Source organism: Zingiber officinale, chromosome 8A, assembly GCF_018446385.1.
Source record: "Zingiber officinale cultivar Zhangliang chromosome 8A, Zo_v1.1, whole genome shotgun sequence".
Lineage (NCBI taxonomy): Eukaryota > Viridiplantae > Streptophyta > Magnoliopsida > Zingiberales > Zingiberaceae > Zingiber > Zingiber officinale.
The window spans coordinates 2963550-2981726 of NC_056000.1; the positions used below are offsets into that span (position 1 = coordinate 2963550).

General features: G+C 36.6%; 2 protein-coding genes and 1 pseudogene across 2 annotated transcripts; all 3 read left to right on the top strand.

The window, feature by feature from the left end:
- The first annotated feature begins 561 nt into the window (after nucleotides 1-561).
- Nucleotides 562-10214, top strand: LOC122011916 (cyclase-associated protein 1-like). Its single transcript, XM_042568349.1, has 10 exons — nucleotides 562-969; nucleotides 1468-1636; nucleotides 1754-1818; nucleotides 6307-6625; nucleotides 6717-6864; nucleotides 7001-7110; nucleotides 7221-7276; nucleotides 7367-7423; nucleotides 8420-8563; nucleotides 9834-10214. The coding sequence occupies exons 1-10, from the start codon at nucleotides 691-693 to the stop codon at nucleotides 9918-9920; spliced, it is 1434 nt and encodes a 477-aa protein (XP_042424283.1). The 5' UTR covers nucleotides 562-690; the 3' UTR covers nucleotides 9921-10214.
- LOC122011918 lies at nucleotides 1826-6300 on the top strand (annotated as a pseudogene).
- A 6251-nt stretch (nucleotides 10215-16465) lies between the features above and the next one.
- Nucleotides 16466-17772, top strand: LOC122011917 (homeobox-leucine zipper protein HOX19-like). Its single transcript, XM_042568350.1, has 3 exons — nucleotides 16466-16980; nucleotides 17071-17150; nucleotides 17236-17772. The coding sequence occupies exons 1-3, from the start codon at nucleotides 16510-16512 to the stop codon at nucleotides 17552-17554; spliced, it is 870 nt and encodes a 289-aa protein (XP_042424284.1). The 5' UTR covers nucleotides 16466-16509; the 3' UTR covers nucleotides 17555-17772.
- Nucleotides 17773-18177: the final 405 nt, after the last annotated feature.

The following is an 18177-nucleotide window of genomic DNA, read 5'->3' on the forward strand; positions in this document are numbered from 1 at the left end:
AAGCTTAATAAATATAAATTATAAATTTAAATATTTATTAAAAATTAAATTTTATATTTTAAAAAATTTATAATATTTTTGTTAAAATTTATAATTTTATTTAAAAAATAAATTTAATATATTTATCTATATTTTTCATAAGTAGAGTGTAAATCTATAAATTCAATATCAAAATTATTATTTTTTTATTTAAAAATTGATTTATAAGAACATATTCACAAGTTAATGAGTCAAATATTGTAAAACTTAAATTTAATTTATTTATCTTAACGAGTTTCATTAAACGAGCACAAACAATTTACATCCCTACCTCGGGCTATTATACAACGTTAAGGTACTGAAGTAATTTTCTACGCATTAGCATTCCGAATTTCAATTACGGGTATTTTTCTGTGATGGAATAAAAAATTAGGGAACGAAGGGCTTTTAAGATTAATGGAATCCTAAGAGCGGAACGCTGGATTAAAAAAAAACGATGGGTAATTTAGTCCTTTCATTCTTTTTCTTCCAACAGTCCACTGCCAGGTAAACTGCGACTAAACCGACACCAAGCCTTTCGGCTAAACCAACCGCCCATGAAGTCCACGAAGCAAAAGAAGGCAGCTGCCAGCCTAAGCCAGCCGTGCGCACGTTTCTCGAGTCCCTCTAAATACCCGGACCAGCCATCCGGGCGGAACCCTAACTGGCACCATGCAGAAGGAACTGGTCGACAGGTTGGAGGCCGCGGTCTCGCGCCTTGAGGCCCTCGCTGTCACCGGATCTCGAGCGGTGCCGCCGGGCCTCGTCGACGAAGAGCCCGACACAGTTGATCCTGCCATCGCTGCATTCGACGAATTGGGCCAGAACTTCCTGCGGCGGCTTTCTGCCGCCGCAGATAAGATCGGGGGAAAGGTACAGGAGGCCACCAAGATCCTGGCCGAGGCCTTCTCCGTTCTCAAGGAGCTCCTCGTCAAGGCCAAGCATTGCCAGGTCTGTTTCGGCTGATCTGATCGTTTCCGCCTCTACTTTGCCTTCTCTGCCGAATTGTCTGTTTCGTTGCTGGCGCAAAGGCCCGTCGACTCTTTTCTATGACTGAGAGGATCTTCTAAATCTGATTTTCTCGTTCAATTTGCTTGTACTTTTGAAGAGGGCTACTAAATTACTTCTCACGTATATAAGTATCTGCATCAGTGCGTTTCTATATGCGTGCTTTACTTTGTTAGTCTGAACCACCTCACCTAATTGATCGGACTGTTTACTGTATCGACGATCTACTTTTAGCGGTTGCCATTTGATGTCAGGAATCATTGATGACTTCCAGCAACCAGAGCTGATTGCGAATTTTTACTTTCTAGTCGATTTTTGTATTTCATTTTTTTCGCACTGACCTAATTCAGTCAATTACATTCATTCTTGAATATTTACGGAATGCACCTATGCATTTACTTGCCTAGAGTGCATCGAATGTGATCGCACTTCTCTTTCCAGAAACCTGACCTAGATGGTTTACAAGAGTTCTTGAATCCACTTAATGAAGTGATCCTTAAAGCAAGTGCCTTGACAGAAGGAAAACGGCCGGAATTTTTCAACCATTTGAAGACTTCTGCAGATAGTCTTACAGCCTTGGCGTGGGTAGGTTACTTGGGAAAAGATTTAGGTGAGTATACTTTTTCTCCTGTTAGCTAGTCATCCTTTCTTACTGTGGACAACTTGGAATTTTATTTGCAATCCTGACGAAGTTCTTCTCATTACTTTTATATGTTGCATCTTCAAGGCATGAGTATGCCAACTGCTCATGTGGAAGAAAGTTGGCAGATGGCGGAATTCTATAATAACAAGGTATGCACTTTAGTTTTACCTTGTTCGTCAAATGATTTGGGCACATGATATAACTTCCACATGGTCTTTATTTTCTTTTATGCTTTGTAATTTGTCTATTTGAAGAATTATTTTAAGTCAATCAGATGGCTGGGGAAAAAAATGATTACTTTTACCTGATGCTACTTACCCTTTATTTCGTCTTTACTTATTCTGTGCAATCACTTTCGTAGCTGACTCTTCAAGTCTCTGGTTTCTACGGGTCGGAGGATTTGGTTCTCCTTTCGGTTCATCCCTGAATCCTCATGGGATACGAATCTCGTGCTTTTAGTATCGAGATCGTGTATACATAGTAGTCCCAGACCATAAACACACATTTCATCGAACAAGTAATATGTAAACTCAATAGATTAAACATAATAGTGTTTACACATCAAAGGGGCTAATCCGTACTCCTAGAATCAAGAAAACTACTCCATAACGAGGGAATTACAAACCAAAGATATTAAGAAAAGCATTCATACAATCTAAATAAGAGAATAGAAAAAGAAATGCTTAGGGAAAAGATTCCAGGTGTCTTCGGAATGATTCCTTGCTTCGGAGGTGGATGGATCGTCGAAATGGATGAAGATGATTGCTCTAAGGTTTCCCTTAGAAGAGAAAACCCTCTCCCCAGGAAGGGGACGGAGTCCCCTCTGGTCTAACATGCCCAAGCAAGGATTTGCTTTACCCTTTTATACCTCCCCCAAGCTGTCCAGATCTGTAGATTTATATGGCTCCATCAAAATTAGTTTTTCGCTACTTAGACTCGGTTTGGACCTTGAATCAAAGTTGTAGATCTTGAAATTATTTACATTTTGATAGGTGGTATGACCTGTGGCTCAAACCGAGCCAAAAATTATGGTCATTCGAAGTTTGGTCTATAGTTTGGACCAGAGATTGACACGAGCTGTACCCACCGATATGATCGCTCGTGTTTGGCTTGGGAAAATAGGCAAATTTAACACGACTGTGCCCGACAACACGAGTGGCCGTGGTGGATCTATTTGTTGTCATTTTAGCACTATTTTGCCCCTGATTTCTTTTGTATAAACATGCTCGTGTCATGGGACATTGTCGGAGTGCGTTCCCTTATTAAAACTTGATTTTGATGGTCTTTGTAATCCTTTTTCTTTGTGGACACTTCGTATATTTAGTTCGATAGTGAGGCTCGATGATGATGCATGGTTAACTTGTGTTATTTATCTCTCTTGATCGTAGGAGCACGCCCGTGTCATATGACATGGCTAGAGCGTGCTCTTTGCTCCAACTTCACATTTCAATTGATTTATGCTCCAGAAATCATGTTCTATAAATGAAAACAAACAAAGAGTAGTTCTCTGAACCGAAAGAGTAAAAGTAATAAAATGATGTATAAATAGCTGAAAACATGATATATATACATATGAAATGGGATAGGATGTGTGACAAACTGCAATAAAAAACCTATATGAAATGCACACATCAGTGTGTGCGCGCACACAAATGGCTAGTTATACTCATGGGTTGAGACAAGTCATGCTAGTTTGATGTAGGAGGATCCGAATATCTTTCATACTATTTTTAGTAAGTTTTGAGCGTTTTAGCATTTAAGATATTTTTGGTATTTAGAGTAATTTTTGTCTTTCGTCTTTTGTATTTTTTTGGATTTTAAGTCCGTTTATAAATTTTAGGATAGTGAGTCTGTTAATTATTTTTCCTTTCTTTTAAAATTTCTTTCCTTTCTTTACATCTTAGGAATTGAGGTCTATATGTTAGGAATTTCCCTTTTTTGTATCATAGGATTTGGAGTCTATATAAATAGATATAAACATATGTTTAACTATTTGAGAGATTATCCTCTAACATTAAATAAGTTTTTTTTTGAAAAAATATGGAGGATGGCGATTTCTCTTGTTTTCTCCTCCAATTCCTCCTTGTTAGTCCGCAAGATAATCGCTATCATGCTTGACGTTAGTTAGTATCAGATTGAGGAAGCCAAGCATTAGATTCAATGGAAGGTCGTCGTGGTCATGGTTACGATCACAACAACAGGTGGGTTCTAATTGAGGAAACAGAGCACCATGATCGTAGCATTCTGGACATGATGACAATTAAGGATTTGGAGTGACAAATTGCAGATTTAACTCAACTTCTAGCAGCGACGACATGAAATCTTGAAGATCATCAGATCACAGATTGTGGATCTGAGTATATCTTTGAGAACCCTTATCATCATACCAGGGATGTCATGGTTGGAAGGAGTCTTATAGAGACCTCGAGTTTCGGGTTGATCTAGTCGAATTTTCTAGTACGTTACAGAAGCATTGGGCTTCGTTGATTTGATTAACGAAGTGGAGCATATGAAATTATAAAAAAATTCCAAATCGGATGAAGGTGAAGCTGATTGTCATCAAACTCAAGGGGGAACATCGGCGTGGTGGGAGCGTTTGCGGCGCTCACGAGTCATGATCACAAATTGGGAGAAGGTGAAAAGTTCATTTTCTTCTTTTGGTTACACTTAAACTTCGTTCTAGAGACGATTATGTTTTGCCATGGAGAATGATAGCTTCGATACCCGAAATGACATGGACATATTCGAAGATGATTTAAAGGAGGAATTTAACCTAGAAGAAGTTGATGAACCTCACACGCTGCAAGTTGTGGAAGATGCTATAATTAAATCTCGATCTTAAATTGGAGACGAGACCAAGGCAACTTATGAACTAGTTTATGATGATGATGCTGAAGAAGAAATTGATGAGGACGTTGAGGATATGACCTCTCAGAGTTTTATTCAGATGACAAGGAAGATAATAGCTATTCGTTATGGCACCGGAGAAATCTCTTGCTTTGTAAGTCAAGACCATGTTGTAGTTGGTGATCTAGTTGTCAATGGTCAGGTTTCCATCGAGGCCACCAAAGAGCCCAGTATCTCATTTCTAGTGGCAAAATTTGATGGCATTCTTGGACTTGGACTTGGGTTCAAGGAAATATCAGTTGGGAATGTTACTCCTATGTTGTACAATATGATTGAGCAAGACCTTGTCAAGAACCTGCTTTCTCTTTCTGGTTAATCAGAATTCTAAGGAAGGGAGGGAGGTGAAATTGTATTGGGAAGAGTTGATCCAATTTATTACAAGGGTGAAGATACATTTGTTCCTGTGACTCTAAAAGGCTATTGGCAGTTTGGTATGGGTATGCCCTTATTGATGGATTCTGTGCTGGTGGTTGTGCAACAATTGCAGATTCAGGAACTTCTTGGCTAGCTGGTCCAAGTACCATTATTGCTGAGATTAATCAGAGAATTGGAGCTGCTGGTATCATTAGTCAAGAGTGCAAAGCAGTTGTTGCCGAATACAGGCAGCTAATTCTCGACCTGTTGTTGGCACAGGCACAACGTGGCCAAATTTGTGCTCAGATTGGTTTGTGTAGCTTCTATGGAACCTGTGGCATTAGTATTGGCATTGAGAGTGTAGTGAATAGTTATAGAGATTCCTCAAAAACTGTTGTTGGCACAGGTCCAACTTGGCCAAATTTGTGCTCACATTGGTTTGTGTAGCTTCGATGGAACCTGTGGCATTAGTATTGGCATTGAGAGTGTAGTGAATAGTAATAGAGATTCATCAAATGGACTTCAAGGCGATACAATTGATAGAAATTTGAGTAGGCCGAAGAAGGCAACAGATAGACAAGACAAGTTAAGCAATGTTGAGGTTGACAATGTAGTCAAGCGTGTTAGATATGTTGCTGATTTAGTGCCACATGATCTTCCTCTGGGGCTGCCATCCGACACTACTATAAACTTGAGGATGAGTTCATTTCAATCCAGGATGACTATGGTATTTAAGATATTTTTGGTATTTAGGGTAATTTTGTCTTTTGTATTTTTTAGTTTAGGAATTTTAGGATTATGAGTTTGTTAATAATTTTTTCTTTTTTTTTTATAATTTCTTTTCTTTCTTTGCATCTTAGAATTGAGGTTAGGATTTCTTTCCTTTCTTTGTGCCTCAGGGTTTGGTGTCTATATAAGCGTCTGATTAGCTGTTAGAAGGATTATCTTCGGTTATTAAATAAAATTTTCTTTTTCAGAAAAATCTGGAGGACGACAATTTCTCTTCTTATTTTCTCTCAAATTTCCCCTCCTCGTTACCCCCACACGATAATCGCTATCCGTCCGGCGCCAAGTTTTAATATTTGGATCGACCATATCAATCCTATTCCTATAGTGAACTCTATGCAAGACTACAAAATTACTATAATTCAAATCTCTTAAATTATGTGGTTCAATTTTATCCCTCACCCCTTCAACTAATAATTGATCTGAACAAACTTTTGCATGGGTTTTTCATTTCTTTAGCTTTATTCCCATTGCGGTAGTTTGCTGACTAACTTTCTAAGGTATTATAGAATTGGTTTGTGGTGTGATGGTTGCTTCATCATTTACACTACCTTGCAAAATGCAAGATAACTTACAACTTTGGTATCCAGATTCTTGTGGAGTACAGGAATAAAGATGCAAACCATGTAGAATGGGCAAAAGCTATGAGGGAGTTGTACATACCTGGGTTGCGGGACTATGTGAAGAGATTTTATCCCATAGGTATTGTTTGGGGATCGTCTGGTGCTGCAGTTCTTTCTACATTGGCATCTGCTCCTGTGGCAAAAGGTCCTCCAGCAAAGGCCCCCCCTGCCCCTCCACCACCTCCTTCAGCACCTCTTTTTACCTCTGATGCTGCAACATCACAACCAAAGGAGGGAATGTCTGCTGTCTTCCAAGAGATCAGCTCTGGCAAATCAGTCACTTCAGGCATGTAACACTTACTGGACAAAAAATGATTGAACTTGTACAATCTTTTTTTCTTCTAAGTAAATAATTAATACAATTTTTCATCTGGAAGGTCTGAGGAAAGTCACTGATGATATGAAGACCAAAAACCGAGCAGATCAAACTGGTGTTGTTGCTGCTACTGAAAAAGGTTCTCGTGCTAGTTCCTTCTCCTTCCGCAAAGAAGGGCCTCCAAAACTCGAGCTTCAAATGGGTCGCAAGTAAGAGATGCTTTTCTTTCTTTTTTCCCAAAAGAAATATATTAATTATAGTGTTTTTAATACTTCTCTTAATATAATCTTCCAGTTATATATATTTTCTCCTTCGAGTGTAACCTGTTAGTTTCTGTATCTTTAGATGGGTTGTTGAGAATCAGATTGGAAAAAAGAACCTGGTTATTGATGACTGTGATTCCAAGCAAACTGTATACCTATATGGGTGCAAAGATTCAGTTTTACAAATTAAAGGTAATTCTGATCAAATGTTAGGTTTCTTGTAAAAAATCATTTTTGTCATTTTAATGGGACATTCTGAAAAAAAAAAAAGGGAGGAAATCTAAGCGATGTTTGTTATACAGGAAAAGTGAACAACATTACAATTGATAAATGCACCAAGATGGGTATTGTGTTCACGGTCAGTGCGTAAATTTGTACACTGATAGCCTATGTGGCTTATTATGCATATCGTCATGGACTAACAATTTCTCTAAATATTTGTTATTAGGATGTTGTAGCCGCTTGTGAAATTGTGAATTGCAATGGCATTGAAGTGCAATGTCAGGTACCAAACCATATCTGGTGACTTGTAGAATTCAGACATTTGTTTGGAAGGTGCCTAGTTTTTATATTCCACTTTACTTACAGGAGCATCTGGAATGCTAATTCTGGACTTGTTTTTTCTTGGTTTTTTTAAGGTTACTAGTGCCTTTGAGAAAATGTTAATTAACTCTCTAATTCTCTTTCAGTTGTAAGAGATCTTTGGATTGAAATTTGCAGAATTTTCTGCCTTGTTTTCTCCATTTGAAAATAAACTATTGTGTCTCTGTACTTGTTCTTGAGTCACACAGATAATTGGATACGTTTGTCTATTGCCCATTGATATAGGAATCTAGTTTGAGCTTCTGCAGTATGACAGGAGTTTCTCAGTCATTCTTTGTAATTGTGCCTCAAGAGCTGCCCTTTTTCTGGAGCAGAGTAACTAGCTCACCATATTGGTTGGAAATTAGGTCCAAAGGAAGGTTTTTTTTTTGTTGCAGCTTTTCTGGGCTGAGAAATGATATTGCGAAGGTTCCTATCTATAACAAAGAATTTAATTCCTTGTCCATGGGCTGACAAATGATATTGTGAAGATTCCTATCTATAACAAAGAATTTAATTCCTTGTCCATGGGTTGACAAATGATATTGTGAAGATTCCTATCTATAACAAAGAATTTAATTCCTTGTCCAAGCTAAGAACAATCAAACTAATTTTGACCGTATCACTTAGGTCTTGGGAAGAGTAATTTCCACTAGAATCATCATGGGAACTAATAAAAACTGCAAGATAGATTAATTTCCATGGTTGTTTGTGCACTGAACCATCGGCATAGACTTTGATACTTATACTTCTTGATTAAAGCAGATTTATGCAAGAGATTCTTTATAGATTTGTTCTCTTTTTCCAAATAGATTATTTCAAAGAACTATAAATAACTTATTGCATTTACATTTACCATGACACCAGAGTTCAAAGATTTATCTTTTCTGTTATTTCAAATATTTTCCGTTTCATGCAGGGTTCAGCACCAACAATATCAATTGACAATACATCAGGTTGCCAATTGTACCTGGGCAAACATTCATTAGGGGCTTCAATAACTACTGCCAAATCAAGTGAAATTAATGTACTTGTTCCAGGTGGTAGTCCTGACAGTGACTGGGTAAGGCACATTCTAATGCTATCACTTTTCTTAAATTCTGATTAAACAATTTCTTGACCTTATTCATGCATGATGTCAATTCTCTTTTATGTATTTGAAATTTAGGACCTAACATGGGTAGCTAATTTGATATTCTTGTCATATGGATTTTGTGTTTAATTTTTGTGGGATCAACCAATATTTCACCTTTTAGTTCCTTTTCGAGGCTGTTCTGAAGTATGGTAACCAATGAACTATGGAGCCATGGACGTTGCCATCTTGCCTACTTGCATCTAGCTTAAAGGCGTGTCTACTGTAGGGAAAGAAGCAAGAAAATTGGGATCTAAAAGGCACTATAATGTCTTATTTACCTGGGAGCATAGAAAATAGGGATTGTAGGTTGGAAGGGAGAGAGAAAATTGGAGAGCATGAAACTACCAAAAGCTTTTTGATTGAGAGGGATAAGTGTGAAGTGAAATCGTGAAGTGGAAGACAGTTTTACCTCCTGCATACCTCCTGTCATTTGCCTTCTGTAGGTTTTTGCTGGCAGGCTCCATGCAATGCAAGCTGCAAATTCAGAGCAGTTCTGGACGCTGCCACTGACATTGTTGCCAGCCAGCACTTCTGTGGCACTAGACAATTTTTCTCTCCGGATACTTCTCCTATGTCTCCTGTTGATTTTATTTCTGGCTTCTTCCTTCCATCTATTGCCTAAATTTCTCCTATTATTTTTTTTTTGTCTAAAATCTTCCGAAGTTAAAATGATCCAAGTCGACCTTCCTAGCCTTTGAAAAATGTGGTTGGCTTAATCAAAGTTGAGTGGGTATATGCAAAACGCTCAAGCATTTTCATCATGTCAGGAAGCTGAAATTTCTGCAGCCCAATGGACCTCTTAGCAATCTGTCCAATTTAGGATATTCTTGCAGTAAACTTAATCAAATTTAATTGAATTTATTTGAAGCACAGCTGGTAACAATCGAACACTGGTGGCGTTTCAAAATCTCCACCTCTTACTATGGTGAATATTCTACAAGTAGTATATCATGCGGATTTCAATTGGAAATATTTTTGTAGCTTTCATGCTTGCTCTGTTTTGACACATGAAATTGAAAAGAATTTATGTTGACAAATTGTTAGACCCAGAACAATTTTAATGCACCTGAACACTCAGCACCAACCTTTTGGGCTTGTTGCTTTGAAATTCAAGTGTTTTTCATGCAGCAAGTATATGTAAACCGTCGACTTGTAAGTTTTGATTATGCACAGTCAAATCTATTCCTTATTGTTGTAGGTGGAGCATGCTTTGCCGCAGCAGTTTGCCCACAGTTTCAAGAGCGGTCAGTTCGTGACAACGCCAGTATCACACTCAGGTGGCTAGGCACGTTCCATCGCCACCTGTCCCATCATATATATGGACGCGCGCGCGCGCGCGCACCTCTATTTGTGATTATTATAGAGATGGAAAATGTTGCAAATGTTATCTTCTTATGATTTGTGTATTTGGGTTATGGTTCTTGTCATCTTGGTTCATTTGTTTGTTTTTGAGTTGCAGAAGCTTAGCCTCTCAAGTATCACCTTGGTGTTGCAGGCGTGTTTGTACTGGTATTTGTAAGTGTGAGATATTCAATTTCTCACTTAAATTTGCAATGGCGAGAGTTTGATTTTGTTACAAGTGATATTAGGCATGTAAGGTGAGTTTTTTAAATTAGGAGCCTCTCATGTTTTTTTTAAGAAGTCCTGAAATTAATAATTGCCATAACAAATAAGGTTAAAAAATAAAATATTTAAAATTTCTATATCTGTAAAATTTAAATATTTAAGATTTTTGTCATGTTAATTTAGGGGATCATTTTTATTTTAATAATAAAAAAATAAATTATAATAATATAATTTTAGATAATTAATTATTTTCAAATTAATATAATTTTTAGTTTGTTTTTTAGTTTTCTTCTCGATGTTATTATTATCTTTTATTTTTGAATAGTTCCATAATTCAATTTCATATACTTTTCTTCTTTCACTCTAATTTTTTTTTCTTTGCTTTTCTTCCAATACACGTAAAAAAGACCTAATTCAAGCTCTTATTCTAAAGATTCACATGATGACATCCACATGACTCCGAATTATTAAATAAAAAAAATTTGGTAACAAAAAAATATATAAATAATAATAATAATTAGCACTGTCCTTACCAAATCATTTGGGTCGGCAATAAAAATCATTGGGAACATTTTCTATTCCAATCAAATGATGAGTCAACACGTGCTATCATTGATGATGAACCCTATTAAAATTATTATCCATTTAGGTTTCATGACCTCATACGCATATTATTTTATGCACTCAAACCTAATTACGAAATTTGTCCTTCCCTCACTCTTCAAATCCCAAACTAACTGATTATTAAATGGAGTACCATGTATTAATTACATGCATGAGTTTAGTGTCTACTTGATGAGTCCTAGCCACCCAACCAATTACTTGTAAGTTAGAAGATCTTTTAAATCGATCTCCTAAAAAGATACAATTAAATATTGCAAGTGATTGTTAATATTATAAAATACATAAGACTAACTTAAGATGATAAGCTCAAGTCGTCATGGTAGGTAAATCTATATGTCCTAATATGACCTTATCTTCCACTTCATTAATTAGTGCGGATTGAATGTCTCATAATCTATCTATTTAATATAGAATGTTAGTACAAAAAAGTAAACATATTTTAATAGATAAGTGGCCCTCTTCTTTAATCATCATTTGTTTTATTTAATGAAATTGTCAAACTTATCTTCTACTCCTTGTCTTCTTATTCCTATACCAACAATGATGATGCACAAAAGCAATTATGTATTTTTTAGAATTGATTAGATTTTCTTAGGCATAAGATTATTATTGCATTTGAATCTATATATGTAAGATTCACCACTTTGTCTAAGTTGAAGATCCTTAAAGGTAGGGGAATAAGATATGACCTAACCTATACAATCAAAGTTTTTACCACTACCTAAGTCTAGATTCAACATTCCATGATGAGGAATATCTTTTTAATTAAGTAGGCTCTTGGCATGGCTTGCACATCAAGTGATTATACTTAACATGATGTCACATACTCCAACACATTAAACAATCTATTCTTTTTCATTGGTATATCATTTATTTATTGATCAATTACTTTCCATCTAATTAATTATGATTCATGATGGATATATAAGAATCAAGAGACCTAATAATGTTGACTGTCGAACAGTAGTGGAGCATGTGCTTTTGTTTTGGGCCCTTGATGTTGTTTTCAAGCTAAACATGACACGAGTTTGAGTGGATTAAACAATCGAAGCGAGCACGACTTGTGTTTTCTTGTATTATTAATCATGAGCTATGTCAATGTCTCTCCTTGCAAGGAAAGACACTTGACATTTCATGGGACCGACTTAATTGTTTATCTATATGTTGAGAGACTTTCATGGAGAAGATATATATATGAAAGTAAACACAAATAATTGGTAGAACATTAAGTAAAGTAACCTTGAAAATTTGAACTAGTATTTGCTAATTAACCACACAATAATGATAATTAAAGGAACAATATATATAAGAGACAAATAAAGCATGTAAGGAAATAATTTAAGATGTGGACTAATTAATGATTTTAACAGTATTGTTGTGGTCCAAAGATACATCATAAATCTTTGGCATAATTATGAGACAAATAAATGCTTTCACGAGGATGATTAAGAAGAATAATATAATGCTATTAATTGGTTGAGACAACTAAAATGCAATTTTCTCTAACTAAGAAATATGAAGAAGTTGGCAAAATTGCAAGATATATATAAATGTATCTTAAGTGTGAAGCAAGAGTTAAATGGCCCACATGTCCTTCCTTGTCCTTGTGCTTAAGTTTAATCATTTTTCATGAATGGAGGCCATGATTACTATGTTGACTCAAGGCCGAGTCGAGTAGGAGTGAGGGGATGTTGGCCTCCAAGTAGAACTCAAGGTAGACAAGAGGCCCCCACCCCAGATTTGAGGATTTGTTGATGGTGATGCCAAATGATTCATATCATCTCCATGTGAAGTAAGAATCCAAACTTGTCTTACTCACACCAACTCATACATATACTATGTGGTCCCATAATATATTGAGATTAGGCCTAATATTCTTAGTTAATGATCATTAATTGTGGAGTGGAGTGGAAGCCCATTGCTTTCTCTCTCCTTTTGCACCATTGACATTTGTGGATGAGGTAAGGGTAGAAAATTAAAATATATATATATACATGAAAAAGGTAGTAATGGGAATAAATCCTCTATCAAATTTTGTTTAATTTACAAGTCATATTACATGACATGTAAGCACCTTGAAAGGTCAATAATTAGATGTAAAGTTAGGGCCGGTGATAATTACAACTTCAATTTATATCTATTTGCCTTCGAGGCGAACGCAGACATATGGCTGAATACAGAGCATGCAGCCGTTGGTCTCTCAAACATCAACTGAGATAAGTATGAGTATTTTTTTAACTGTCGGAAAGTAGAAGAGATGGAAGTGCGTGGGCTCAGCGCACAGTCACCGCGCACGAGGCCTGACTTGCATGTTCATGCATGCAGACGCAGCTGGCCGAGCAAAAGCTCAACAGATGCCTTCCCTGCAAGAAAGAAAGTCCAGGACGGTCAGCAGCTATAGCTATAGCCCACCCCATCCACCCACCCACCCATCCAGGAAAAAAAGGTCTAATTCCTTTAATGATGCAAGCTAAGGTGCACTTTCCAACTGCATCAATCCTTCCCTTCACCACCCCCCCCTAAAAGGCCAGTTCAATCCATTCCGGAAACTGAGTGCTCTTTTCCCTTAGGACAAGGGAAAGGAAAAGGGTGTGTGATGGCTTAATCTTAGAGGGACAGGAAAACAGTGCTGCCATCCGTAAATTATAATTGTGCAGACCACTTGGTCGGCTGCGGTTGCAAAAAGAGTGGCTCAGAAGAGACACGGACTATCTTGTGCTCTCCAATTGGATCAATTCTCTCTTCTTCCTTATCCCTTTCTTTATCTCGCACCTCGAATTAATATACATATTATTTATTTATTTAGTTATATATTGCTGGCTGCTGAATCTAATGCTAGTGCTTCGCATGATGGCAAATCATTGGCGAGGCAGCCGCCCATGCGTCAGCGGTGCCCGCGTGGCGCCGACGGGAGGCGCAACACGCACGCTGTCGGCACGAGGATTAATTAATGTAATAGGAGAGGAGGCGGGCGGATCGGATGATACTGTTGGAGAAGAGATAGAGAATATTTAATTATTCAGTTGAAGAGTCATTGCATTACATATTCTCTAATGATGGGGATTTGTTCGGTTGCGTCCAAGTCAATGCATATCTTATCATCAGGCCATTGCATGACAGTGATCGTCGAATTGGTGTCAGAAACACGCATCGCAATGATAATATGGCCAATAAAGTCAACACGTATTAAGCTAAGCGTACGAGAAAATGGATATTTGCAGTGATCATGGCTTCTCCCAGAGTTCCACTGCCTCTCAGTCGTAACTTGATCAAGATCCAGAAAGAAAGAGAGGAATATAACCATCAACAATTCCAGTTTCAGCTCCCCAAATTACGTTACACAAGAGCTAGATACAAGAGTCCCATGTTGATGTTACTAATACTGTACATTATTCAGATTCCCACCCGCTAGAGTCAATCAAACCAGTTTATTTTATTCAATTCAAAATTTTAATTTAATCTTTATTTTTAAAAACATCAGTTAATTCAATTCGATTTTAATTTTTAAATTAAAAAATTTAATTAACCGAATTATTTAAATTCTTTAAAAATAAATTTTAAATTTTATGTATTAGGATTTTTATATAATTTATAAGATTTGTTTAATATTTTATATTTAATATTATTTATAATTTTTGTTATTTTAAGTTTGAATTATGATTAAAAAAATCAAATTTCAATTATTAGTTTTGTATATATATTTTTTATTATTATTATTTTTAAATAAATTTGGTTAATTCGGTATTAACCGATAACTATTTTTTTAATTCAATTTTAGTAAAATTTCAATCTAGTTTAGTTAGACAAAATTAAATCAATTTTTAATTAATTTAATTTAATTATTGATTGAACTAATTGAATTCTTATCCCACCCAACAGCTCATCTCATGTGAGACTTTCATTAATGTTGGACCCTCAAAATATAAATATATAAATATAGATATATAGTTGTCAAGATATATACACAGAATGTAAAAGAAATATTTGACTAATTAACATTGGTGGATCTTAATTATCTTCTCGAAGGTCATTTGAATAAGTCATTGTTTTGCTGTATGACTCGATCAAGATCGAGTCAGTAGAAAGGTCACTGGATTAGATGTGACTTCTTGAATGATATGGTGCAAAATTAATAATTAATGTGTATTTGATGGTAATTGAAGTTGACGTTGACTTGCAGTTGTAGCCATCATGAGTTGCAACAGTCGGTCATTATTGTTGTGTTTGAGTTATAGATAGTGTTTTGTTTTTAGGTTAATTGTTTTATTAATTCATTTTTATGATGAAATTCGATTCGAAAATTATCTTAAATTTGATGATTAATACTCTATATATTTATTTTCTTAAGCATGATTAAATTCAAAATCCAAAACATTTAATTAGTGAGAAGTTTAGATAGTTTGAGTCTATTTGTGCTAAGGGTGGGAAAAAAATAATGATATACTGCACCTACTGTATCAAAATATATCAAAGTATATCGATTTAAAGGTAATTTAAAAATTTTGGTATGGTATTATATCGTATTAAAAATTTAGGTATCGGTATTGGTATAAGATTATATCAAAATTTTTAGTATACCGTATTGATATCGAAAATTAACTATATACAATATAAAATTTATGTCATATCGAATTTTTAATATATTGAATTTTTTGTATAAAAAAATTTGACATGGTGTCCACAATTTTTATTATATCAATTTTTTCAATATGGTATATGGTGTAGGATTTAAATTTCAATATACCAAACTACCCCTAGTGTTGTGCAACATTGCATTTTTGTAAATGACAAGAGACTTGTTATCTCACTTTCATAAATTTAGAATAGTTATTTAGTTTAATAACTATTTAGTTAAATAGTTCATATTCAAATAGTCTAAAAAAAGTTAGCTCAAACAATCTAGTTTTATTGTAAGTTTTCTAATTATGCTTCTTATACTCATTATAAACAATAGATCAATGATCTTGAAATATGTTTAATTTAATAATTAAATAATTAAATTGGAATAAACACAATCTAGCTGGGTCTGACAGATACACCTATCAATTTAATTTGTGTTTTATTCACGCATGAGAAATAATGTTATTGTAATATTAGATATAATTAAAACACCAAAATTATCACACTCTTGGCGTGGTGCAATATATCATTCCCCTCTACTCAAAGTATTAGGTCATTTTATAAATACATTATCACAAGCCACCTATCAATCTAGTGAGCTCATCTCACCTAGGAGTTGTTCATTGGCCTCCCTTTAAATTTTCTTTAGTACTAATAGTGAGTTAGGTTGTCACACTTGGATCAAATTATATTTAATTTAGTTTTTTTGTGTGTTAATATGTATACATCCTCCTAAAATATATAAAGTTTAGTTAATGATGTGTCTAATATATTATCCACTCAAGTTTTATTTTCAATTATTTTCGTTCACTTTTTTATTTTTTAATTTTTATTTTAATAATTTAGGTATTTAATTTTTATAATCTATTAAATTCCGGAGGCGATAAAAGTTATTAGAATTATAGGCTTAAATTTCACATTAACTGTTTGGAAAAAGGCTTCTTTCACCAATTTTTTTTTTAATTTGCTGTTGTTGTTGTTTCTTTGCTAGCAATCATAGGCATATATTCATACCTTTTTCTCTCTCTCTACCAATATAAGATAGACGCAGTGGAGGGGAGGAGATGAAGAGGCAAGTAGCTAGCTACATGGACATGAATCCTCAACATCTTTGTGACACCGGACTTTCTCTAGACTTGGCTATTGGTCCGGCCGCCAGCGCAACTTCCACAGCCGACCACTACCGCCGGCAACAGCCACGGGAGTCAGCCTCCCTCACCTTGAGTCTCGCCGCTGCCGCCGACGACGATGAGGTGCTCAAGGCCATGCAAAGCACTGTGAATACAGGGGAAGAAGTCCGGCCGCTGGCGTCCCCCTGCAGCGCCGTCTCGTCTTTTTCCTCTGCCTCGGCCGCTGCGGTCTGCGTTAAGAAGGAGAAGGACGTTGAGGAAGTGGAGGCGGAGAGAGTTTCTAATAATTGTAGGGCGAGTGACGAGGAGGAAGATAACAACTGCAGTAGGAAGAAGCTTAGGCTTACCAAGGAGCAGTCTGCTCTGCTCGAGGACCGATTCAAGGAGCATAGCACTCTTAATCCAGTAGGAACTGATCGATAATACATATATTCCACCTTGCTCGTTTGTTTTCTCCTAATTTTTAATCAATTTCACGATCTAATTTTCATGTAGAAACAAAAGCAAGCCTTGGCCAAGCAATTGAATCTTCGTCCACGGCAAGTCGAAGTTTGGTTCCAGAATCGGAGAGCAAGGTACGCATTTTTAATTTGATCCTGGCTTTCTACCTTCTTTTTTTCCCTTATAAATTAATCAAGAATCAATCAAAATAAAATACAGGACGAAGCTGAAGCAAACGGAGGTGGATTGCGAGTTCCTGAAGCGGTGCTACGAGACGCTGACCACCGAAAACCAGAGACTGCAGAAGGAGCTGCAGGAGCTGAGGGCCCTCAAGTTCTCCCAGCAGCCGCCGTTCTACATGCAGTTCCCGGCCGCCACCCGCTCCATGTGCCCCTCCTGCGAGAGGATCAGCAGATCCACGGCCACCGCCACCGACGGCCCCAAGATCGTCGGCAGTGCCGCCTCAGTAGTAGTAGCAGCGCCGCCCAAGTCCAGCCACCACTTCTTCAACCCCTTCACCAATTCCGCCAGATGTTAATCAACTCAACTAGATCAGTTAATACAGACCTCTAATTCAAATCCCCCTACACCTTCCTCTTCTTCCTCGGAAGTTAGTTTATATATGTTTAATCCAGTTGATTTTGGTAACTTGATGATGCTCAACTTATTAAAATCCATATGCAGAGACGTAGTGCAAGTTCTTTGTCGTCATCTTTGTACAGATATTAATGCTATATATAGAAGAAATTACATTAATTCTTGGCGTAATCATCGATTATCTCTCTGTGTACATACAAACTCTTCCCATGTTTCAAATTCAACTAGGAAGAACAGAGTTTCGGTGAAGTTGAAGGCGATCGATCGAGGGCGGTGCAATAATACTGGAGCGTGTGTCTGTGGGATGAATGAGGGAGGGGAATCACAAGGCCTGATGATATTTTTTTCAGTTGCTTGGGTGGGAAAAGGGAAGGCGTCTGTGGTCTGTGAGCTGATGGGGATGGATCATGGGTTGCAATTGAGTGAGGGTGAAGGAAGGAATGAATGGGATGCTCATTAATGTTGGGCTTGCCAATGCCTCCTTCCTTCATTTAATTCCAAGGCAGCTATTTGTGGGTCCGACACACCCATGTGGCTCCCTGGCCCACACGGCCCCCACTGGGC